Consider the following 25,040-nt stretch of genomic DNA (forward strand, 5'->3'; position numbering starts at 1 on the left):
ATTAATTGTTATTTCCTTGAGTTTTCGCGTGTGCTAATAACTTTTAGTCTGTTCATCACAACCATATGCAAGTTATTATTTGTAGGAACAAGGAATGGATCCTATATTTCTTCTATTATTAGCATTTTACTGCAAAGGTCAACCTATACAGATTATTTCCATACTATACAATAAAAAGTATGGACAACAAAAAGAAGGATAACACTCAGCTGTTCAGTATGTCAAACTGTGTTTTTTTCCCGATCATGTCAAACTGTATTATTCTTTTTTTTTCCCATTATTGAACATTCTTGCAATCACCATAGCCTGCAAAAAGAAGCAATTTATACTGATCTTTTTTTGATGATCACTATACCAAAAAATATTAACAAGGAAAACACATTAAAAAATTTCTTTTAAACTCGAAGTATATGCGCAAGGCCTACAATGACAATGTGAATACAAGCCACATTCAAATAAAACGGAGAAAATTTAAACATCAAATCCCAAAGGCAACACCAAAACATGACTCAAAAGATACAAGAAACTTCTACTTCTTTTTCCCAGCTTTTCCTTCCTTTCTTCTTACAACTTCATCAGCATATCTAACTCCCTTCCCCTTGTAAGGCTCGGGGGGTCTCCATTTCCTTATAGCGGCAGCAAACTCACCAATAGAACATTTATCATAACCAGTAACTGAGAGCCGTGTGTTCTCTTCTACCTTCACTTTGAGCCCCTCGGGTATTGGCATCCGAACCGGGTGAGAAAACCCTAGACTCAGAACCAAGTCTTTGCCTTCTAGCATTGCTCGATAACCAACTCCGACCAACTGGAGTTTCTTCTCGAATCCTTTAGAGACTCCGACCACCATGTTATCAGTAAGTGTCCTGCACTCAAATGAAATACATATACGCACATATCTTCATGAATAGAGACATAGAGAAAGAAGAACGAAGTGTTTATTCCAAATTTTTGGGGTCGGTTTTCAAAGAATCAGTAGCCTTTGTTGGGATTTCATGAGTGATAATCTAATAGTTTGAGCTTTGGGAATCTCAGTTTAAGGCCTATTGATCTTTTGGCACATAATCATTGACTAGCCTCAAGGATCCTCATAAAGAAGTCTACTATCAAATGTAACATAACGAGTGCACCTTTTTACTACTTCTCAACGGATATCCGATCTCATGAATTAGTTTTGGATAACCTATCGAATAACTCTTTAAAGGTTCTAAAGTGACAGCCTTCTTTGAAGTTAATTTCAACATAACAGAATGTAGTACTAATTCTAGTAGAACATGGAAATTACCTCCATGCCTACAGAAAATCTATATATGGTTATCATTTAACAATTGACAATTACATTAAAAAATCATGATTATTTGATTACGAGGGGTTAAAGAGTCATTTTAAACCATAGGGTGATTATCTGTAATTTACGTATTAATTTTTTATGTCCAAGTAACATTCGGAAAGAGCCTGCTGCTCTTCTAACAGAAGACCAAAGAATTAAGACTCTCTAGAGAATGGGATTAAGTTTTCTCATTTGAAAAGGTCATCTATCAGTTCTTATTCTACTCACAGTCAACAGTAAATTTTCAGATTATATAAAGTCCTACTCATGTAACTTCTTATGCGTCAACCTACAGATAGATTACTATAATATACTACACAAGAAAACAAATGAGGCACTTGTAGAGATAAAATGATAAATATACAGGCATGAAAATCAATTTAAAAAATAACTTGAACTGTGAAATAGAATTAACACGTGATAAATTCTTTTTGATGCTTAATCATAACCACCAAAGTCTGGTTTGCCTTTAACTACATATAAATGATTTCAGATGTTGTAAAGTAAATGAAATACATATAAAATAGTTTCTTACCTGAAAAGACCATGCATCTGATTCGCTCTTCGAGTATCCATAGCTTTAGCCACCTTTAAATGTCCGGATTCCTCTCGCTTAACCAGCACTTCACGTGGATATGTCCTCGAGAGTTCTCCTAATGGCCCTTTAACCTTCAAATCTTGCCCTTCTAGTACAATGGTAACATTTGATGGCACTTCTATAGGCATTTTTCCTATTCTAGATTCCTTGCACTCAATTGGTTTCCTCAGAAAACCAATCTTAACAACAGGATTGTTTGGACATCGAACTCCGCTCCTCTCGCCAAGAAACACAGACTTCAAATTACTGAAATGTGAGAAGAATAGATCTCTTTAGATCTAGGTTAATCAAATAAATGCAGATGAAATTTTGTTTCAATAGATTAAGCCACTTAACCAACCAGCTGAATGAAATCAACCGAAAAAAAACAAAAAACAGAAAATTCCACTTTGAACAATATTTACAATATGATATAAGATAATAATGAGCAAAGCATGCAAATTCAGAGTGAACAGAATCTCTGATAACAATGCAAGAGAAGTTGGAAGACAAATTGCAGGAACAATTAAAAAAAAAATCTCAGTTACAAACCAACAGCTAGCCCCTATCGGTGATGTCGCAAACATTGAACATAATGTAGAATGAACATAAAGCTGCACAAATGAGAACAGAAATAATCATAAACTTGGACCAAACAGAGGAGATCCTAAAGCCCAAAGGAGGCACTCTGGTGGAAAACCATTTAGAAACCCATGGTCTGATGCTCAAGTAACACATCAGGGACAAATCACATTTCAGGTTTAATGTGATTAGTTTCAGCATCTTGAAGTATGCTCTTCCGACTCTAGCTCCTTCTGTTACAATAGAATATTCAAAGATATATGCTAGAAAGAACAACTAAAATGCTAACAACTACACGACTAGCTGGCTTTCTAGTTGCTATCATCAAACATAAAACAGTTATCACGTATGAGGTGGAAAATTTAAGGTGGTGTCAGCTTATTAAGATAGATTTATGCCAAATTATGTCACAAGGAAGGAAGCAAGAAGCTTTCTATCAAACATGACTGATCAACTTACATCAAGCCTATGAAAACTTGTTTCTTTCCAAGTGACTTTTTGGTGCTTGCAGACTAAAGAGAGTGTGTAATATTTCTGACTGTCGTATAAATGATAACTATGCACCAGCTGTAAGTAGTGTAATAGCTACTCATAAGAGGTAGAACAGCATTTCCCACTCCAGTTGTAATGTGCCTGTAAAATGTGTCTTTAAGTGTCTATCTTTATACGGTCATTTTAAATATCTATGAAGTGATTAGATCAGAAGAAGTATGTTCATACACATTTCTTCGCGTGCAACTAGTTATCCAATTAGTAATGGCTGGATTAGACCGCAAGAGGAGTAGAAAAAGAGTATTATGACCATTAAGTATTGTTATGATAAGAAAAGTTGATAAAACAATACAGGTAAACTCCATAAGTTTAGGCACTTGATAGGGGTGAACCGGATGACTAATATAAATGAAGATGAAAAACAATAACAACAACCTCAAGAGTCAAACCAAACTATTGAGATTAGCACTACATGAATCCCTTTCTCCATTCAGCTCTATAAGTTCCGTCTCTTCTAAAACACAGTTACCATTCCTTTTCAACACCTCAATCCATGTTTCTCCTATGTTTGTAGTACACAGGTGTGGTATTCCAACATGTCAATGGGATATCAGACATTTGCATTGCCCTAAATCTAACATAAAATACAGCTAGATAAGTATATCTATAGATACATCATACATGAATGTCTGAATCACATAAATATATTGCATTTGCTTGTTATTTATATATGAAAGTGTGCCCATAAATTATCAGGTTCCTTCAAGGGAAATAACATGGTTCATCTTCAAGTAAATTAATGCATGGGCATGGATGAGCACAGAAAAGTCAAAATTTTATTTGATAAAGGAATGTTTGAAGAGTTTAACATTCATGTTGCGGGCATGGATGATCACAGATAAGCTTGAATTTTTTGGTTGGTGAAAAGCGTCCTATAGATATAGTTTCCTTCAGATATAAACACTACGTCTCGAATCCATGTAGAAAATTGACCAATGGAAAAAGATAAGCCAAGGCCATTGGAGATACTAAGGTTCAGGATAAGTGTCTGGAGAAAGCACTAGACATAGATAACAATCCAGTCATCAAATAGATTTTTTCCAGCACTTCAATGAAATCCCATTCCCACACCATGGCTCATTCCCAAAGATTGTCATATACACTTGAATCAGAGAGTTATACTTTGTGATATACTTATAAAGGGAGTAAACGTGGGGTAAGAATGGGAGAAAAAAAAAGCTAACGAACTGATTTCAGACTCATTTATTCCGTCAACTTCAAATGGAGCCTAACAAAACATTATTAAGGACAGTACTTACAAAACAGCAATTTGAAAAGGACCGGGATTGTTAGTTACATCTTAAACCTCTGCAGAGTTTCCACAGTACAAATTTGGACATTTCAATGCAACTCATTTCAAAAATCTTTCTTCTCAAAATGGAATACATTTTTCTTTAATACTCACAACGAATTTGAATTATTTAGTTTCCGCAGACTAGTTCTCATCTTCTCCAGACGGAAAGAAGCACTTTAATCCTGAATTCAGGGAATTTTTGCAAGAAATTAAGTCTTAAAAACCCAATTCAACATAAAGGAAAAAAACTTGAAACCCATTTGAAGGAACACTGTTTAATCTCCAAAGTTTCCATCTTTTCGAGAAACCCATTTCAAATCACTCAAGTTATCCCACTGAATCCACACAATTGCACACTCTATTAACAACAACGCACTAAATCATTTGGTTCGAATCTCGTCCCATTTCCTTTGCTACAATAGAATATTCAAAGATATATGCTAGAAAGAACAACTAAAATGCTAACAACTACCACGACTAGCTGGCTTTCTAGTTGCTATCATCAAACATAAAACAGCTTATCACGTATGAGGTGGAAAATTTAAGGTGGTGTCAGCTTATTAAGATAGATTTATGCCAAATTATGTCACAAGGAAGGAAGCAAGAAGCTTTCTATCAAACATGACTGATCAACTTACATCAAGCCTATGAAAACTTGTTTCTTTCCAAGTGACTTTTTGGTGCTTGCAGACTAAAGAGATGTGTAATATTCTGACTGTCGTATAAATGATAACTATGCACCAGCTGTAAGTAGTGTAAATAGCTACTCATAGAGGTAGAACAGCATTTCCCACTCCAGTTGTAATGTGCCTGTAAAATGTGTCTTTAAGTGTCTATCTTTATACGGTCATTTTAAATATCTATGAAGTGATTAGATCCAGAAGAAGTATGTTCATACACATTTCTTCGCGTGCAACTAGTTATCCAATTAGTAATGGCTGGATTAGACCCGCAAGAGGAGTAAAAAAGAGTATTATGACCATTAAGTATTGTTATGATAAGAAAAGTTGATAAAACAATACAAGGTAAACTCCATAAGTTTAGGCACTTGATAGGGTGAACCGATGACTAATATAAATGAAGATGAAACAACAATAACAACAAAGCCTCAAGAGTCAAACCAAACTATTGAGATTAGCTACATGAATCCCTTTTCTCCATTCAGCTCTATAAGTTCCGTCTCTTCTAAAACAACAGTTACCATTTCCTTTTCAACACCTCAATCCATGTTTCTTCCTATGGTTTGTAGTACACAGGTGTGGTATTCCAACATGTCAATGGGATATCAGACATTTGCATTGCCCTAAATCTAACATAAATATACAGCTAGATAAGTATATCTATAGATACATCATACATGAATGTCTGAATCACATAAATATATGCATTTGCTTGTTATTTATATATGAAAGTGTGCCCATAAATTATCAGGTTCCTTCAAGGGAAATAACATGGTTCATCTTACAAGTAAATTAATGCATGGGCATGGATGAGCACAGAAAAGTCAAAATTTTATTGATAAAGGAATGTTTGAAAGAGTTTAACATTCATGTTGCGGGCATGGATGATCACAGATAAGTTGAATTTTTGGTTGGTGAAAAGCGTCCTATAGATAATAGTTTCCTTCAGATATAAACACTACGTCTCGAATCCATGTAGAAAATTGACCAATGGAAAAAGATAAGCCAAGGCCATTGGAGATACTAAGGTTCAGGATAAGTGTCTGGAGAAAGCAACTAGCAATAGATAACAATCCAGTCATCAAATAGATTTTTTTTCCAGCACTTCAATGAAATCCCATTCCCCACACCATGGCTCATTCCCCAAAGATGTGTCATATACACTTGAATCAGAGAGTTATACTTTGTGATATACTTATAAAGGGAGTAACGTGGGGGTAAGAATGGGAGAAAAAAAAAGCTAACGAACTGATTTCAGAACTCATTTTATTCCGTCAAACTTCAAATGGAGCCTAACAAAACATTATAAGGACAGTACTTACAAAACAGCAATTTGAAAGGACCGGGGATTGTTAGTTACATCTTAAACCTCTGCAGAGTTTCCACAGTACCAAATTTGGACATTTCAATGCAACTCATTTCAAAAATCTTTCTTCTCAAAATGGAATACATTTTTCTTTCTAATACCTCACAACGAATTTGAATTATTTAGTTTCCGCAGACTAGTTCTCATCTTCTCCAGACGGAAAGAAGCACTTTAATCCCTGAATTCAGGGAATTTTTGCAAGAAATTAAGTCTTAAAAACCCAATTCAACATAAGGAAAAAAAACTTGAAACCCATTTGAAGGAACACTGTTTAATCTCCAAAGTTTCCATCTTTTCGAGAAACCCATTTCAAATTCACTCAAGTTATCCCACTGAATCACACAATTGCACACTCTATTAACAACAACGCACTAAATCATTTGGTTTCGAATCTCGTCCCATTTCCTTTGCTTGTAAACAGTGTACGAATCCAAGAGAAGAGAAGTTAAAGATTGAGACTCACCAAGATGAATGGATCGAAGGAGAAAGGGACGCCATGGCGCTCTCTTCACTTCCCAGCTCTCTCGCGCTCTCCCTTCCCTTATCTTCCCTTTATCTGTTTTGTTTCGATTGGTAAAGCAAATATATGAAATGGGCCGGGCCGGGTCAGATCTTCTACTTAAAAACCATGTCAATACCATACATTATATAAAGGTTCCTCAATTTTTCCTTATTTGCATTCCAATTATAGTTATTGCTGTTATTTTGGTTTCATTCTTTTGAAACCCAGATTTTATCCTATTTTTATATTAGGACTACAAATCTTCATGTTTGTAATTTACACCCATATCCATTCAGTTTGTTTTAATTAACACCCCATGCTTATAATTCACACTTCCAAATCCATTAAGTTGTTTTAAATACCACAAAATCCCTTTCCTTGATAATTTTTGTAGGATTTATTGCAAACCCATTAACAAAACAAAATTGTAAGAGATGATTTAATTTTAGGAATTTGAAGGATTTTAATCCGGATATTTGGATATAATGTCAAGGATCTAAATTCAGAAATTAGGATCAGGTTCATATCCAGAGATTCCAGAGCTTAACCATAACCTTTATGGAATCCATATATAATGGTTATTATGTTATTATGACTTCCGTAAAAAACATAATATGCATGCGTATATAATAGGAGATATTGGTTATGACACTTTGTTCACTGAATTTCCATCCTCTTCCATTAACAAGAAGATGATAGTACATGCACATGCCAATGGCTCGATTATGAAACATATATACACAAGAAAGAGAGAAACACAATTTTTTTTTCAATAATTAGACAACATGCAAGTTATAACAACATGTAAACACAAAAATAAGTATAAAGAATGTCGATCAAAACATGTAAACTGAAAGTAATTAATCAGTCCAAGTTATAAACAGTCAGATGGAAACCAAAGGAATACATCGATAAGCTTGTGGCTGATAAGAAATAAGAGTCCAATTTCTGCAGAGATCACAACTATGCTTCCTGTGCCTGCACTTTATGGTGAGAATATTCTATATCTATCATTTCAGTGTTTATAAGTTTCATGCGCAAATAAATTCATGCTGACGTGCATTTGATACCTGAGAAATGAGAAACATAGAATAGAAATGCCAGAGACAACATTGAAAGGGCACAACGAGAAATTGCTACACATAATAGAACCACAAGTATTAGCTATGACTAAGCAATATGGGCGCAAATGAATATTGATATCAGCGGTTACCCACATGAATATTCGAATTGACGTGGATGTATATAAAAATAAATGCCTGGTCTCTTTTGAATTTAGACTCGAGTATTACACAAATGCAAAAACAGATACGGCACAAAAGATAGATATGGAAACAAATATGGATAACAAATGGATACAAATATAGACAACAAGATACTTGTAAAAAAAGAACTAGAATTATTTTGACTTTAGATTAGTTCATCTGAAACTGATTTTAGTGATCCAGGGTCTAGAACCTAGGTTTTTGAGTGCCATGTACATCCATTGACTCTGATTTAAGTGATAATTTTGTGTTTTACACAATTCTTATATCACTCAACATGCATTATTTTCCGAACTTACCCATTTTCTGACATTTTGAATGTATTCACATTAGTTTTCTCTAAACTTGCTCCAATTTCGCATTGGATTTTGGCTAATTTTGTTCCTTATTGATCCATGTCAGTATCTGATGTCCATATCCACATTGATGACTGGAAATGATATTTGTGTGCGTCTCTCTGTGCATGCACAAGCAGTGCATCACACGCGAATTGGTGTGTGGGTTGGTTTGTTCATGTGTTTTGGTGGCTTGGCAGGCATGTGTGCATGTGCGTGTGAGGGTGGATGAGTGTGGGTAAGTGTGCGCCCTGTGCATGTGGGGGTGTGTGACGGCTAGAGGGGTTGGGCATGGGGCTGTGTGTTCATGCATGCGTGTATATGCGTGCATATGTGCCTGCATGTGTGTATGATTGGGGGTGGCAGGTATCATTCTCAATCTGTTTGTATTTTGAGCAAAAATTAAAGGCGTTTTTCTTATCAACAAATATTAAGAAGAGACCAATATGCTTGGTTGTTCACATAAATTCACAAACACCTTTGTCCTACAAAGTACATGATTAAGATATATGCTCATGGGTCATATGAAAACTTTGTAGTTGGAAGTTCTAAGCAATAGAGGAGCAATACAACATATATGAGCCAACAACGAAACAGTAAGTTAGAACTTAAGACAAATGCAAATGTTAAGATGAATAACCTGAATTGGACATCACATTACCTATGTGAGAGATATCTGAAGTTAATCAGTAAAAATAAACCATCACATTTCCTCAAAATACAATTGTTGACGCAATGCTAATATATGTATGCAACAGAAAATACTAATCTAGGCGTGACATAGAAATGAGAAAACCACATTAGGTATAACCATCGATATATAGTTTCTAGAACCTGCGGCCTCTACAAAAATAATTTAGAATGAATTTGTCCTAAATCTGAACCAAGAGTATTGAAGGATGTGCTTCCAACAGTCACAATTAAACACAGTTTTCTTCAGTAGCATAAGTAGCAAACACAAACTTTTGGGTTAATAATATAATTATCCATATTACCAAATACAACTATTTGGTCTAAAAATTAATTTCAAGAAGCATAAATAGTCAAAATATAAATTATGTTCTTACCCATATTTGAACAAAAGCAAAAGTCACGGACAAAGGAAAAATAATTATCAGTTTCATCTCCAGCTTCAGCTTTTGGGTCTAATTGATATCAACCCTTCCACAGAATTCACTACTGCAAACGGGGCACTACCTGCAAAAACGTGAAGACCACAATAGTCCTCATCGTAGAAAGTCAAAATTTTCCGAATACAAATGACAGGATCAAACACTTTAATCTGAGGATCATAATACTCCAACCTTTGAACTTCATCGTGTATCTCGAGCAGAAGCTTTCCACGACTAAATGCAAGAGGTGACACAAACCTTGGTGGCTTCATCAAGTCGAAACTAAATGTAGGAACCCACACGTGCTTGATACAGTCCCTGGAAATCCACATTTTATATTTCTTCCTATCCTTTGACCGATGAATGAAGCATGGACTGCCTTCAAAATTCACGATGCTCATATTGTTATAGTCAACGGGACTCCCATAAGGGGGGTCGGCTACTCTAAACTTTTCGTCTTTGAGATTGAATCAAAGGAAGGCTTTCGGAGATCCACAGTGGAGACTGTTAGAGATAATGAAATAGATAGCTTCTCCTACAGACTCATTGCTAACACAGGCTCCAATTGGATCGGGTGGATCCTTGACAGCTCTCCATGAAAAGCCCGTTCCTAGAGTAAGAACTTCAAAGCGCAGGTCGTAGGTTTTATTCTTCAGGATTCCAATAACGGTAGACATAATTGGCTACTTTGTAGGTGTTTATACTTTCGTTATACTTTCGACATAGCCTGAACTGGCTGTACAGTGTTTTGTGCTGTTTTACCAACTCCTTGGTACTGGGGTTGCATACGACCAACTCGGCCTGAGTAGTCAGCAGCACCAAACCGTTGCAGTGCTTGGGAGGTAACAGATATGTCTGCACTGCACGAAACTCTTCCTTGAAAAACAACCTCGATTTCTTCCTCCCTCACTTGTACGCTCACATAGTCACATAGCAACTACTCGAGGTGAGGGTTCATGCGACAGGGCTACCGTTACGAGCTGGGGATTTTCCCTCCAATGCTTTAGATGCGCGGCGACAAAGGTAGGATCAGAGAGCAAAGCATGCCACAATTTGCAAACGGATTTGCAGGTGAGCAGATCCTCTATAGGGAGGGAGTCTGATGAGTACGTCGAAAGCGAAGAATTCGTTTACACTACCAGACTGTTTATGTTCATGCTTCCTTCCTTTGATCTTAGATTTTAGGCCAGTACTAATGATGCTCTTGTTTCTTTCTAATCCATGGAAGAGTTGAAGAACTATGGTGTATTCTAGACATACCAATATTTACTTCTATAGTAATTGAGCAGAGGGTAGAATAATGCAAATTTTGGACAAGTATCTTTATAAAGCAGTGCGGCAGCTTTAAAAAAAACCTTGTAATCCACCATGAGGTGCTCTTTGAATCCATACAGCGAACAATCTCCAAATTTACAAAGAAAATATGATAAGAGAAATTTTATTAATAAAGTGATCTATCCATAGGGTACTGCTCTTCTTCTTAAATAGAAAAAACAAAGTCTCGTCCTAATAAGAATAAAATTCCTAAAAGAAAGAAGTAATTTAAAATTATCTAAACGACTCCCTATAATAGAGGAAACAAATCGGTTGAAATTAGATCAAAATGAATTGTTTTCTCCAATCTAGAGTAACTCTAACTTTATTACTAAAATAAAATTCAAAGCTGATTATTTTCAAATTTCAACCAAGTCCGGGTATTATTGATGATTTTTTCAAATTCTAACAATCTGGTTGGCTCTATCTCGTCCAGATAGACGATTTACATATATAATATGTCAGAATGTGTCTTCCGGGTTAGAATATATTGTCATTTCTTTATGAGTAAATCAACAATACGTATGTATCTGCGTTTAGCTCCCGGTAATCATGATCCTCCATGAACTTGTCCATTATGCATCCTACATCACTTTAGTACTACTCAAATTACACGTACAAGAGGTAAATTCATTGAGAAAGAGAGATCATACCTCTCATGGATCAAGGGGGAAAAAACTCTGGGCCGAGGGAAAATAAATAATTTTCCAACACATAAATGATCAGTCGAATATTTCATATTCTCATTGCATCTCTTATTAGATATAATAAGAGTTGATAATCTAATAGATATGCAATGACTTGAGTGATTGATTTCAGAATAAAACTTAATGAGCTAATCTTCTCTCAAAAGAAAAATATTCAATGAACTAATATGGAAAAACTTCAATATGGTACACTTTGGCAATTCCCAGTTAGCCGATGGTTTAACTGCCTAGTGTTTTTATTTTAATAAAGTTTAAGTCCAATAGTTAGCGACAACTATAGAGGGAAAACACAAAAGAAATGGAAAATGCCATGAGTTCTTCACATGACAAGCACGTGAGAGAAAACCTAAAGAATTGGGGCTCTAATTAATTCGGACACAGACACGTACGTTCTCCTCTTAAGCTAAACCGTATGCATCTATACTACGTATAAAAAAGAATTTGGATGTTAAAACTTTTGATTGCCTCTTTTACCCTTCCAAAATTTGATAATTCACAGTATTGACTTGAAATTTATTCAATTCATTCTATTTATTACACTATAATTATTCTTAAAATAAACATGAGAACTAATACTAATAACTAAATATGTACTATAAATTTTAATCATAAATTTTATTCAATTCATTCTATTTATTACACTATATTTATTCTTGCACTAAACATGAGAACTAATATATTATAAATTTTACCAATATTAGTGTTATGTTAAATAACATAAATATATATTTCACTCTAAATATTATATATTACAGAAAACAAATATACAATTTTAATATATAAGATAATAATATTATAACTTACATTTATAAATTATATCATAATTTATAATAATTAAATATTTAATTAAACATCTAACATCTAATCCAATACAATAATATCTTGATATGTGCATCTGATGTGTAAAAAAATCCATGGAGAAGAATACTAATATAAATGTTAACCTCTTGGTGTAGTCTAGAAATAACATATAAATTATCATAACATATAGTAGTAACCATTGCAACATACTTATCATAGCATTTGGATACGAGGTAATTCTAAGCGTGCAGAATTCTAAACGGTGTGGAAAGCTATTACATTTGCTCTTGAAATTGGATGATGAAAGATAATTTTTAAAGAAGACGCAGATGCACTAATTAGAGATATCCGTAATGGGTGGAGCAACACTTGATTTTCAATCACTTCGTGGATGATATTCAGCGATGTTGTACATGATTTAAGGAATGAGATTTTTAGATAGTTCATCAAATGGAGAATATAACAGCTCATGTGTTGGTCCAAAATGCTAAGAAAATTAATGATTTTTTGGTATTGCTCTAAAACTCACCATCATTTTGACACAATGTTTTACAGTCTGATAAGGAGCAACGTTAATCCTCATTCTTTTGCTGTGCTTTTGGGTTTTTAGTTTAGTTTTGATGTATCTTAATATTTTTTTTCTTGAAAAAAACTATTGCAGTACAATAATTGAATCTTAGCTAATAAAGTAATTTATGACATCTCTCATTCCAAACCCACAAATAATGCATTTAGTATGAATATTAATGAGAAAATGAACCAATAATTAAAGGATTCATGTATATTCTTTTACTGACTAATCAAATTCACTTTATTAATTATGTACTAATAATTTCAAAACTTATCTACTTCCATAAACATTCCACTTTGACAAGAGTTGCATAAAATTATGCTATATATGGATGCTCAAATGCACAAAAGGAAACACTAAAAGAGTCAAAAGGGGGGAAATGGAGGAAGTAAGAATTTTAACATTGGAGTCAATCCCTCGATTATAGTAATCAGGATACCTTGCACTCAACAAGATTTCACAAGTGATAATTAAGAGAGAAAATTATATTGCTTTTTAAAGGAAACAAACAGATCTGCAATCGGTTTCACCTGTAATTTATGAAAAAAATATCAATCTATTAGTTATACAAGTATGCAATTTCGTGGAGAGAAAAACTAATATAAATATCAATAAATTCATGGCGAGTGGGTGGCTAGGGGCTCTGTTTGAGTCCTCTTCGCTGTTCTAAAAAAAGATAACCTTCAAATGCTTTAGTCTCATATCATTGCTTAGTTTGCAACATGTGCAAAGCACGTGTTAAATACTAGTATCTATAAAAGGAACGAACATTATTAACCTTCTCTTGACCTAACTTTACTAGGGCGAAGATTGATGATTTTGACTATTAACAGATTCACCGGAGGTCTAGTTTCTCATTTTATCCCTTTTAATCAGGGGTAATTGAAGAATTTCTGCTGTGTTGTAACACTAACATACTTGTTGAGTTGTTCTAAATGACACATTGGTTTGCAATACTTTTGTAGATTCGAGATTTTTTTTTTTGGGGGGGGGGGGGGCGGCACACAGGTTGACTTTGATTGGGTTCAGCAGGTTAGAATCAACAAAATCCCGCTCTTTGTTTTATTTATGTAGAATTTATTACAAATCACTTACATCCACATAATTTAATTTTAGTAATTTATTAGGTTTGAATTTGAATGTAAGGTTAAAAATCTAAATTCAGAAATCAGGATCGTATTCACGTTGAGAGATTCCGGTGATTAGCTATAATCTGAGAAAATCAACATCTACCCCCACCTATCCTAGCTGCCATTTCTACAGTAACAAATAACTTTCACCTAGCCCCCAATTGTAATTACTAACCACAAAACTAAAGCTATAAACAACCCCCCAAGCATTCATTTGATAGTACCCCAAGCGAGTGAAACAAAACTCAAAAGAGAGAGGTGGATCCAAGTAGCAAGAAAGAGAGAGAGAAAGAGAAAAACAAAGAGAGAAATTAAGAGAGAAAAATAATAGTGAGTGTTTGTAAAAGAGTGTAATAGTGTCTAGTAGAGAGAATAATTGAATTAGAGAAAGTATTAAGTATTGTACCACTAAAGAAATAATAACAAAATATTTCTTAGTGTCCACCTCCATTCTCAAATTAACAAGTGGTATCAGAGCTACTCTCATAGATCAACAATTAGTATCAAAGCAGGCGGTTAGAGACCGGCTCTCTCTTACGATGATCCTATTAGCGTTATTGAAGGTTGAAGTTCATGCTTAGTTTGGGACTATGAAGTTGGTTGGTCAGAGACCAGACTTGCGTGGAGATACTAAAGTAGTACCATGTCACGATGGCGGATCTGATAAGTACTACTACTATACTCAATAAACTTAACGATAGTAACTAGAGCTACTGGGAGACTTGTATGAAGTCCTGTTTGTAAGAACAAGACCTCTGAGAGGTCATCGGGGTGTTGAAACTACGACACCTTGGGAAGCTAGCGAAGCACTAAGGAAGTGAAACATCAAAACTGGTAATGCTATGTATATGTTAAAGACGATAGTAGAAGAAGATCTTACAGGCTATATGTGAGATGCTAGAACTTCGAAGGAGGCATAGGATACGCTTGCCACACTCTTCTCAAGGAAGAACGACGCTCGACTTAAGCTCATTGAGAATCAACTAATGACTTTGCAGTAGAAGGATCTTACAACCAATCAGTACTTTAAGCAAGTAAAATCACTCTGTTTAGATATTGTTCAGTTAGATCTTGATTCTAGAGTGTTAGATGTAAGGATGCGAAGAATAACCATCCAAGGTTTAAGACCACAGTATCACAAGCTTGTTGCTGCTACACACTATTGGCTGACTCAACCAACACTATCAAAGTTGGAGAGCTTGCTCATTACATAAGAGATCTTAGCTAAACAAATGTCCGTTTTTTCAAAAAGAAGTGAATATGAGGCGTTGTTCAGCAATAAGGAACGAAGCAATCAGTATGCAAAGGCTGACTCAGATATGCAGCCAAGGAGTTCATACACCAGAAGAGCACATCAGAGTGAGAAGCAAGGTAATCGCTAAGTAAGGAAGCCTGATGGTAGCTGCTACAACAATGGGAAGAAAAGCTACTTTGCCAGAGACCGTCGCTATAAAAGAAGGCCGATAGAGGGCAATGTTGCAACATCGCGCAATTGTCAAGATGAAGAAGAAGAATGAGATACTCAACCATTTGTGGCCATCATTGGAGATATACCAGCTGATGAAGAAGAGGTCGTTGATATAGCACTACCTTCGATTATGGAGGAATCTGAGTGCGCACTTGCAGCAGTTTTAGATCAAGAAGAAATCATCTACATTAAAGATTAGCTCATCGATTCTGCTTGCTCCAATTATATGATAGGAGACAAGGGAAAACTCGTCAACATGAAGGAGTATAGAGGCAATCAATAAGTAATGATAGAAAATAATTTAAGATTGCCTATCACTCATATTGGGAAGACCACGCTCATGCGACGCTTCAATCCAAATCAAATCTAGCTACAAGATGTGTACTATGTCCCATGTAAGCAAAAAAAAAAAACTCATACCAATGTCTCAGCTAACAGCTTCTGGAAATATGTGGTATTCAGTTCACAATATGTAAAAATATATCAAAACTTGAGGTCACTAGGAGAATCTATCATGGAGGAATAGAAGGTAGAATCTATCAATGTGGTGACAACGAAATCAACATATATAGGTAAAGCAAGGAAGAATGAGACGACTGATTTACAACATGCTCTAAATTCTTTGGTTCTAAACTGTGACTTCTCATATGGTAATTGATGTGCTTTATCGTACTGACAACCTCTGTATATGGTCCCTCATTGAATCTCCAAGTGTGGAAGACCCCTCAATATTGATTTTTCCATCATGATCTTGAGCTTGGGATAGCTCATGTGGTTAAGTTGTACACTCAGATGTATTCAATCGAATGAAGCAAGAATAAATTTGTGGGATGCAATATATGATCATTTCATTAATGAATACTTGAGGTATGTCCGGATTTACTTTATGAAGGAAAAGTTTAAAGCACTCTCCAAATTTAAATAATTCCGAGAAGAAGTCGAAGGAGAGCTCGGTAAGAAGATTCATTGCCTACGCACATACAACATAGGAGAGTACACATCAAAGAATTTTTATGACTACCTGAAGCAGCACAAGGTTCAGTGACAGTTAACGTGCCCAAATACTCCACAGCAGAATTGCATAGCTGAAAGGAAGGAAGAATCGTCATATTGCAGAGATATGCCAAAGTATGCTTCATGCCAAGAACGTGTCATAATTTTTTTGAGTGGAGTGTATAAAGATTCCAACGCACGTGTTCAATCAGTTACCTTAACCAAAATTAGAGTTCATGTCACTATTTCAGAAGTTGTGGACTACCAACCCAACCGTAAGCCATTTCAGAGTTTTGGTTATGCATATTATATCTTTGTGTCTGATCACTTATGCAGCAAGTTCGGAAAAAAGTCTATAAGGTGTGTTTTTGTGTGGTATGACAGTGAAAGAAAAGGATAGAGATGCTGTGATCCCACAACCGGACGATGATACACATCAAGATAACATATATTGCATGCATTGTCACACTTTTTAACTACATGCGGTCAAAACATTGAATTTTTACTTGGTTTCTGTAAAAAGAAGTGTGACAACGCATGCAAAATATGAGAGCATTTTTGGAATTCTAAAGATGAAGTTCTCACAAACTAAAGAAGTGTGATTTCTTTTTAAATAAGTTTAGGTAAATAGTTTCTTTGACAAAAATGAGGATAAAATTTTGAAATAGACCTTTACAAAAAATCAATTGCGACATATTTGCAAAATATTTATTAAAATCTACCTAGTTTCAGTCACGTCAACAAAACTAGATCGATTTTGAAAAAAAAAAATCGGACCCCATTCGAGTGGTAAATCTGTAGAGAATAATTGTGTGTTAAAATCTATAGATTCCCAATCCCGTACACTCTATAAAATTTGTTTTTTCAAAATCGATCTAGTTCCTAAAAATAATTTTTCAAAGTAGAACTAGTTTCGCCATGGTGAAACTAGGTCTATTTTGACAAATATTTTGGGAGTAGATCGATTTTGGTGATTATTTTTTATAGAAAAATTTGTTATATATATATATATATATATATATATATAATAGGTAAAGTAATAGACAAAAGAAGGGTTTTAATATAAAGCACAGGATCGGGTATTATGACCCGACCCACAAAATCAGTAATAAGATCCGCAACCCGTTAAATAACAGAATGACCAACGACCACAAACTCCCTCACTCTCTCGCCTCACTCTCCCCCAAGAAATACAAAACAAAACCCTAACCACAAAAAATCCTTCGCCTATGGACAAACCCTAACCCTAATTGATGGATCTCAGTCTCTCATCATCGCCATCTTCATCTCAATGGCTTCCTCCGTCTGCTTTCGCCCTCCTATCTCCTCTCCTCGCGTCTTCTCCCATCAATTCCGAGATCGCCGTCGGCGCCCGNCGTTGAGCGGAGGAGGCCGAGGGGCGGCGGTTGTATGGTTGAAGCGTGATCTTAGGGTTGATGACCACTTGGGGTTTGTTGATGCAGTTAAAGAGAATCAAGTAGTCGTGCCCGTTTATGTCTTCGATCGTCGGATTCTATCAAGTTAGTATTTTCCCCCTTTTTTCGCATTTAAGTGATGATTTTGTGTGGTTTCCCTTTTTTAACAAATATTGTGGAACTTGCAAGGAACTTTAAATAATTAATGTGCTAATGTCCTTTGTAATGCAAGGCTGGATAACAATTCAGAATTATTCCTTTTAACACCTTATGTGCAGTCTGGAGATATGGGAGTTTTCTGTAAAGGTCAATTCTGGGAGTTTTCAGCTTTTATGCAGTCTTGAGTTAAACCTACGATTTTGATGTTATGGTGCCCACTCGTGGCTCAGCTTAAAGATTTTACGCACAAGTTGTTACTCATCCTTTTCTCATATAAAATCTCTTTTCTTTCTTTCTTTCTTTTTGTTGACTGAAGAGATGGTCATTAATAACCAAAGTGGAGGGTATGCATTTGTGTCACTGGCCCACAATTTTGGGATAATGGCTTCATCCTTTTGTAAGAACAACCAAACCATCTGATATTGCGAATTTAGTTTCCTGTACAAGCTATATTCTAGAGTGCCAAATGGGGTGTTGATTGGGAATTTACTGCAACTAATGCTGTGAAGCTTGATGTGCATTAGCATACATAAAAGATTTAGAATGAGTAACTAGTAAATATATATTTGGACCACACTAGGTAGTCAATCAATAGTGACTGCAAAATGTTAACTCAAGCTGAAATCAAATTGTACCTATTTTAATGGATTTTAATTTATTTTAGGAAAAAGGTATGCCCAACCTTATGACCGCAAATAGGATACTGGAGTAGTTGATGCTGTTTCCACATAAGAGCAGCGGTGAAAATTTTCTATTCTCAGTGTACAGGCCACCACCTTCTACTCGTGGTCACATATATTCTTCTTCAAAGTCATCAAGATTCTAGATTTTTCTCTTGCAGTATCTTCTTGATCCTCAGCCTTTTAGTTCAAGTTTTGTCAATTCTTTCTGTCAAATTTATTATCCCTGATTCTATGAACTGATTGTATGAAAGTTTTGGAACTTCGCACATTTACGCCTATCACAAATTTTCAATCAATTTGAATCTGATTGCCACGTCAAGAGCACACTGTTAAGTTTAGTTTTTCAGAAAATGGAAGGAGCAGAAAGTGAAAAAAATATGATAAGTATTGGTGCAATTATAGGAAGGTAATTGTAGTTTTATTAAGGATAAGATGCGAGACAACCATCTAAATTGATTTTTACATGTATACTGGAGAGCAAGAAGTGCATGAGTTGCTAGGAGCAACAGCCATGGATTAAGGCAACAAGTTGTGCAGAATTGTTAACTTAGCGTGGTCCATAACTGAGCTAAGTGGAGAAAACAAAGTCATGTAGCCAAACTGAAACTTTGGGATGAAGGCTCTTTTGTAATTGAGATTGACATATTCATGACCCACATTATATATCATCATGTCTATAGCAGTGGTTCACGAATCATTCTCACTTCCCTTTTGCTCTTCAACATCAGAAATAGGAAGCAGTAGGCAGTAGCTAAGATAAAAGTCAGAGAATCACGGTGAAGTTAAAAGTATAGAGTTAAATTTGGTGTTTTTGGACGTTATTCTAGTCCATTAACTACATCTGTCTAAATGTGTTCATGTCACCAAGAGGGCATAGACGGGCATCTTGTACAGATATCCTAAAATGGAATATGTGGAAGATTTCAAATTTTTTTTTATAGAGATATTCATTTCCTACTCCATAATTTCCATGTTTAACATAATCAATGTTTTTTGAGATGATAATGTCTTGGTCTTGTTTTTTTTAATTGTTACAGGTTTCTCTGATGAAATGCTAGAATTGCTCATTTTTGCATTGCAAGATCTAAAAAAGCAGCTGAAGGATCAGGGATCAGATCTCCTTATTGGCTTTGGTAGTGCAGAAGACGTCATAGTGAAACTTGTGAATGAGGTTGCTTGGCAAGGATTCTTCCCTTATTCTGATATTCATATATGTATGTGACCTAGTTCTGGTCTCCATCTGCATCAGCAGCAACACATTATTATTCATGTCTCCTGATTAAACTCATTGTTTTTAATTGTAACAGGTTAAAGCTACCCACATTTTTGTGGAAGATGAAGTAGAACATAATATTCGTAGTGTTGTTGATGGTGTTGAATCATCCTTGTCAGCTGAAAATTTTCCATGGGGAAGCCCAGAGTTTGTGCTATGGAGAACTCCATTCTATGATGTGAAGGTAATCCTATATCACTGTATGTTCAGTTATGTCAATGTTCAGCTCTATCTGTTGTTCTCAGGTATTTAATGCGCAGCATAATGACACATTATGCCTTTCTGTTTAGAACTTGAAGGAGATACCTCCATCATATAATGGTCTCCAAAAGCTGAAATTGCCGCTGTCTAATCCAGTCTCAGCCCCAGCACTACCTGTGCTGAATCTGGAACTACCTAGAGGTGTGCTTCCATGTTGTTCAATCTTAACTTAGCTTGTTTATTGTAATCTTATGTTATCTTGGAGAAAAATTACTTGACCTACTCGCTTGGGAATCTATTCATTCCAAACACAGTCTGGCATCAGGCGTCCTTTGCATGTCAGCCTATTTCCTGCATGTCTGGCCCCATGTATTTGCCAAAGCGTTTGGAAATGAGTAGACCCAGGAATGACTAGGCAAAGGATCACTCCATTATTAAAAGTATTTTTATACATGTACGGATGTTAATCAATATGCACAGAAATACGTACTTGTACAATAGGCATATAGCTTTTTATTTATGTCCACGACTTGGCAATTTCCTACTCGTTTTTTATGATATGTTAAATTTTTAGGTACTTTACCTACATTTGATGATGTAAGGAAGTATATGAAGGGAATGGCATGTGAAGAAGATGAGAAATGGATTTCTGTAAAGAGAACATCAGCTAAAACCATATTGAGAAAAGAGAAGAACAGTCAAACTGTAATGAAAACTGATATTATTAATGGCATAGAAAATTCTGAAGGAAACAGTTCTGAAGTCACATTGGCATACAACAACTTACGATGGAAACTGGAAAAGTCTGTGTTTGCATCACAAGGAGGAAATCAAGTTAGAGGTGGAACCAATACTGTATTGAATGCTTTATCTGCTTATTTGAGATATTTGGAGGGAACAGCGAGGGATGATTGGCAGGAGTATGTAATTACTTTGTTATACAAGTTCTCTAGCCCAACATCTTATTTCTTAGTTGTTTAGTGCTTAGTTTATGCAACTAAATTTCTTCTTTCTTACAACCTGAGGAGAGCTTATTTTATTCTGTTGACAGATTACATGATAAATTGCGCATGGTTGAAAGTAGACGTGGGGCTTCATTTGCTGGCCTTTTCGGAACTGCCCTTTATCTTGGAACTATATCGAGGAGGAGAGTGCAGTATGAAGCTATAAAGTATGAGAGAGAACGTAATGGAGGCTTTCTGTCTCCCTTTGGATACTCAGCAGCAACTGTTGAAGCCGCAGTTGACACTGTTTGCTCGATGGAGGTATGAGTTCATCAGCATTTTTTGAGTATATGCTAGCAACACCAATTTATCTTTCAGTGCATTTGTTGATTAGATGATAGATTGTCCTAATGTGCCCCTTAATTATCAGTATTTTATATGCGTAATGCTAGAGTTGATTATGCAGTGGTATTGGCTCATTGCATTGAAGAGCCAAAAGTTCAAGGATACGATATTTCCCATAAGAGTATGGAGATGGAAAGGCCATCTGATTCAGGTATTGCACCAAACTGCTTTAATTCGTTTTTGGTTATACATTTTGTTCATGTGCCTCTTCATTTAACTCCAACACATGGATAAAGTCAAGAGCAAACAAAGACATTCACTGTAGATGATTGCTTACTGTCTTGGGAAAAAGAACTTAACTTTTCTTGGTTAAAATTTATTACATGACAGTTTAGTTGGTTTTGATTCTTTGGATATTAATACATCATTCATAGGTTTCTTATGTCACAAGTTGTATAGATGAAATTACGTCTTTCTGAAGAAAAAGAAATTGCTGCATTCTGTATTTGTGGGCTTTGCTTAATTAGTCCCTCCCAAAACAGTATACAGTTGTTGGTGATAAAGGTCCTGCCATTCTTTTTGTTCATGGTTTTGGAGCATTTTTGGAGCATTTCCGCGATAATATATCTTGTATGGCTAATCGGGGACATCGAGTTTGGGGAATCACGTCTTTCTGAAGATAATTCATAGGTTTCTTATGTCACAAGTTGTATAGATGAAATTACGTCTTTCTGAAGAAAAAGAAATTGCTGCATTCTGTATTTGTGGGCTTTGCTTAATTAGTCCCTCCCAAAACAGTATACAGTTGTTGGTGATAAAGGTCCTGCCATTCTTTTTGTTCATGGTTTTGGAGCATTTTTGGAGCATTTCCGCGATAATATATCTTGTATGGCTAATCGGGGACATCGAGTTTGGGGAATCACGCTTTTAGGCTTCGGGGGGTCGGAGAAGCCAAACCTTGCATACACAGAACTTACATGGGCAGAATTATTGAGGGACTTTATTGTTGATGTCGTGGGTGAATCTGTGCATCTTGTTGGCAACTCAATTGGTGGTATGTGCATCCCATTGTTTCAGTGCCAAATATCATTGTATTTCTGCTTTATGCATATTATATATGCAGTTAATTCTTATATTAACCATATATTCCCATTCAGGTTATTTTGTCGCTGCTGTGGCTGGTTTGTGGCCTATTTTGGCTAAGTCAGTCGTTCTTATAAACACAGCTGGTTCAGTGGTACCAAATTATCCTTCTGTCCAGTTAATTGAGGTACAGTCATTCAAGTTGTCATACAACTCCCTGTACCTGGAATTGTATGTATCATGTTCTATTCTTTGGTTTGGCATTGTACACATGCCCGCTTGAACAGCCACTTATGTATGCATATTTGCATTAAAGATACCAAATGCTGGTTTGGCATGATACTATGTACTTATGTGCATAGGCCTATAGGGAGTCCTTTTTTACATGGAAGTGAAAAATGGAAGTGTGAAAGTGACTGCCTTTTAACAATTTAGTTGTTTGTTTGCATGCAAGACAGCAAGTGATTATGAAAGTGAAATGTAAAAAAGTTGCCCAAGTAGGATTTAATGCAATTTTGAATTTCCCTAAAAAAATTGTGAAGTCACACGAAGGTGGAAAAAAGGACCACTTTTCATTAAAAGTATAATTATTAAGAAATCCTAGTTGGCCACATCAAATCTTCACATTCTCACTTTCAACAATAGTTTATTAATTATTAAGAAATCCTAGTTGGCCACATCAAATCTTCACATTCTCACTTTCAACAATAGTTTATTAGTAAATCCTAGGTTTCCTGATGCCTTCTTAAATGGAATGACATTCTTGAATGGATCCGTATGGACATGCTTAGATTTAGGAGCTTAACCTAGGTGAATATATCCCACAGAGGTCAAAGTTTAGAGAGGATACATAATGTAAAATTTTTAGCTGTAACTACATTACTTCTTTCTTTAATTATTAAAGCAATATTCTCATTCCTTTCGGACTTAATTTATTTAGAAATGGACCTTTTTAAAGTAAAACAGATTTATGTTCACTTTTCTGAAGTTGGATTTTGGATATCTTTGTTACCTTTCCTGTCATGTACGGGCAACACCTTTGCAGGCAATTCATATGAAAACCACCCATTTCTGTGTTCATTTAGAGCCCCATCGAATTGATTGTATTATGGAAACTGGCATAGCATAGTAAAGTATGGGTCTACTGGTTTCAGACTTTAGATATGATTAAACCAGAGTTTAACCTTGCTCTTGCATATATCAAGCCTTTCGAGTATGTCTATTTCAGGAAATGCTGAGAAGGGTGTTAATATGGTGTTTCTTTTTATTTTATGTAAATAGCAATGTGAGGCACTTAATTAATTTGTTTATAACTATGGAGTTCAACCATCAGCCGAAGTACATAGTTGAACCGTAATAGCTACGATGATATTCAATTAGCTCAAATTACATTTTTGATTCTATTTTATAGCCAGCACAAAGACCTGGGAATGGGATCGCATGGCTAGGCAGTCGCCTCCTGCTGCTGTACTTGAGATTCAGAGCTGAGGACATTCTGAAGAAGTGTTATCCATCTGTATGTTAGTCTTTAAGGATCCTTTTGTTATATTTTTATTGGGAGTTTGGGACTTGTAAGTATGTTGTCAGCTTTTTCTTTTATTTGCAGTGCACTGAACGAGTTGATAGCTGGCTCATTAGCGAGATACTAAGAGCTGTATCCTCATCCATAATATAGCTTATGCAGTTGGCAGTGATTTTGCTATTATGTGAATCTATGAAACTCTGGAGACAGACTTCTACACCTAATATGCCGACAAAATTTTCCTTGTGAGTTTAAAAATAGATATAATTCGTAATCTTAAAAGTAGATAAAATGAACTATGTATCCAATATAGTACTTTAATATATTGACTACAGTGGCAACAGCAGGCTACTCGTGGCTATGGAATAATTCTATAACGTGTTGATTGAGATAAAAAATAAATTAAATGGTTCTTACTTACTGTTGCCCCTTTGAAGCTTTTATGTTCATGTTTCAAGCTAATTTGCGGGGAGGTATACATTAGCTTATGAGCTCCAGTTAACAATATAACACTTATTGATCATGCATTGTCAAAATATAAGAGAATTAGAAGAGTAAAGCCGCTTCACTTCCATTATCATCTCATACCTTAATCATTCTCATCCTTGCTTCCAGATTGTGCCTTCATGTAGCTTATGTTGTGAAAATTATATTATGTTTGGTACCTGTAGCACTTTGTAGCGGAAAATGAGTGTAGCAGAATTGAGGATGTTGCAATGGCCTTGTGGGCATACACTAAAAGATAGGATAAGAAATGAGTGCATCCATAATAAATTAGAGGTTGCTTCCATTAAGGATAATTTTTTTGGGTTTCTTTTTTTTGTTGGGGGGGGGGG

General features: G+C 35.5%; 2 protein-coding genes across 2 annotated transcripts in view; one reads left to right on the top strand and one right to left on the bottom strand.

Moving 5' to 3' along the window:
• LOC109845086 (50S ribosomal protein L6, chloroplastic) lies at positions 378-6,964 on the bottom strand. Its single transcript, XM_020414274.1, has 3 exons — positions 6,845-6,964; positions 1,866-2,174; positions 378-866 (listed from the first exon to the last, which is right to left on the bottom strand). Exons 1-3 carry the CDS (start codon positions 6,877-6,879, stop codon positions 530-532), a joined length of 681 nt encoding a protein of 226 aa, XP_020269863.1. The 5' UTR covers positions 6,880-6,964; the 3' UTR covers positions 378-529.
• LOC109844539 overlaps positions 17,735-25,040 on the top strand; it is a 9,151-nt gene continuing 1,845 nt past the window's right edge. Inside the window, exons 1-11 of the mRNA XM_020413611.1 lie at positions 17,735-18,099; positions 19,874-20,007; positions 20,144-20,293; positions 20,400-20,511; positions 20,885-21,230; positions 21,362-21,575; positions 21,721-21,810; positions 22,398-22,653; positions 22,757-22,869; positions 24,094-24,198; positions 24,289-24,336. Coding sequence (XP_020269200.1) covers positions 17,871-18,099; positions 19,874-20,007; positions 20,144-20,293; positions 20,400-20,511; positions 20,885-21,230; positions 21,362-21,575; positions 21,721-21,810; positions 22,398-22,653; positions 22,757-22,869; positions 24,094-24,198; positions 24,289-24,336 — 1,797 coding nt within the window. The 5' untranslated portion in view covers positions 17,735-17,870. The remainder of the gene's footprint in view (positions 18,100-19,873; positions 20,008-20,143; positions 20,294-20,399; positions 20,512-20,884; positions 21,231-21,361; positions 21,576-21,720; positions 21,811-22,397; positions 22,654-22,756; positions 22,870-24,093; positions 24,199-24,288; positions 24,337-25,040) is intronic.

Source organism: Asparagus officinalis, chromosome 6, assembly GCF_001876935.1.
Source record: "Asparagus officinalis chromosome 6, Aspof.V1, whole genome shotgun sequence".
Classification (NCBI taxonomy): domain Eukaryota; kingdom Viridiplantae; phylum Streptophyta; class Magnoliopsida; order Asparagales; family Asparagaceae; genus Asparagus; species Asparagus officinalis.

What these genes read in the sequence shown, in the direction of transcription:
- LOC109845086 (XM_020414274.1), bottom strand. Translation starts at nt 6,879, where the DNA reads ATGGCGTCCCTTTCTCCTTCGATCCATTCATCTTG. An exon ending in CCTTCGATCCATTCATCTTG is followed by an intron (nt 2,175 to 6,844) that starts GTGAGTCTCAAT and finishes CTCACATTTCAG; the next exon opens with TAATTTGAAGTCTGTGTTTC. An exon ending in CAGATGCATGGTCTTTTCAG is followed by an intron (nt 867 to 1,865) that starts GTAAGAAACTAT and finishes ATTTGAGTGCAG; the next exon opens with GACACTTACTGATAACATGG.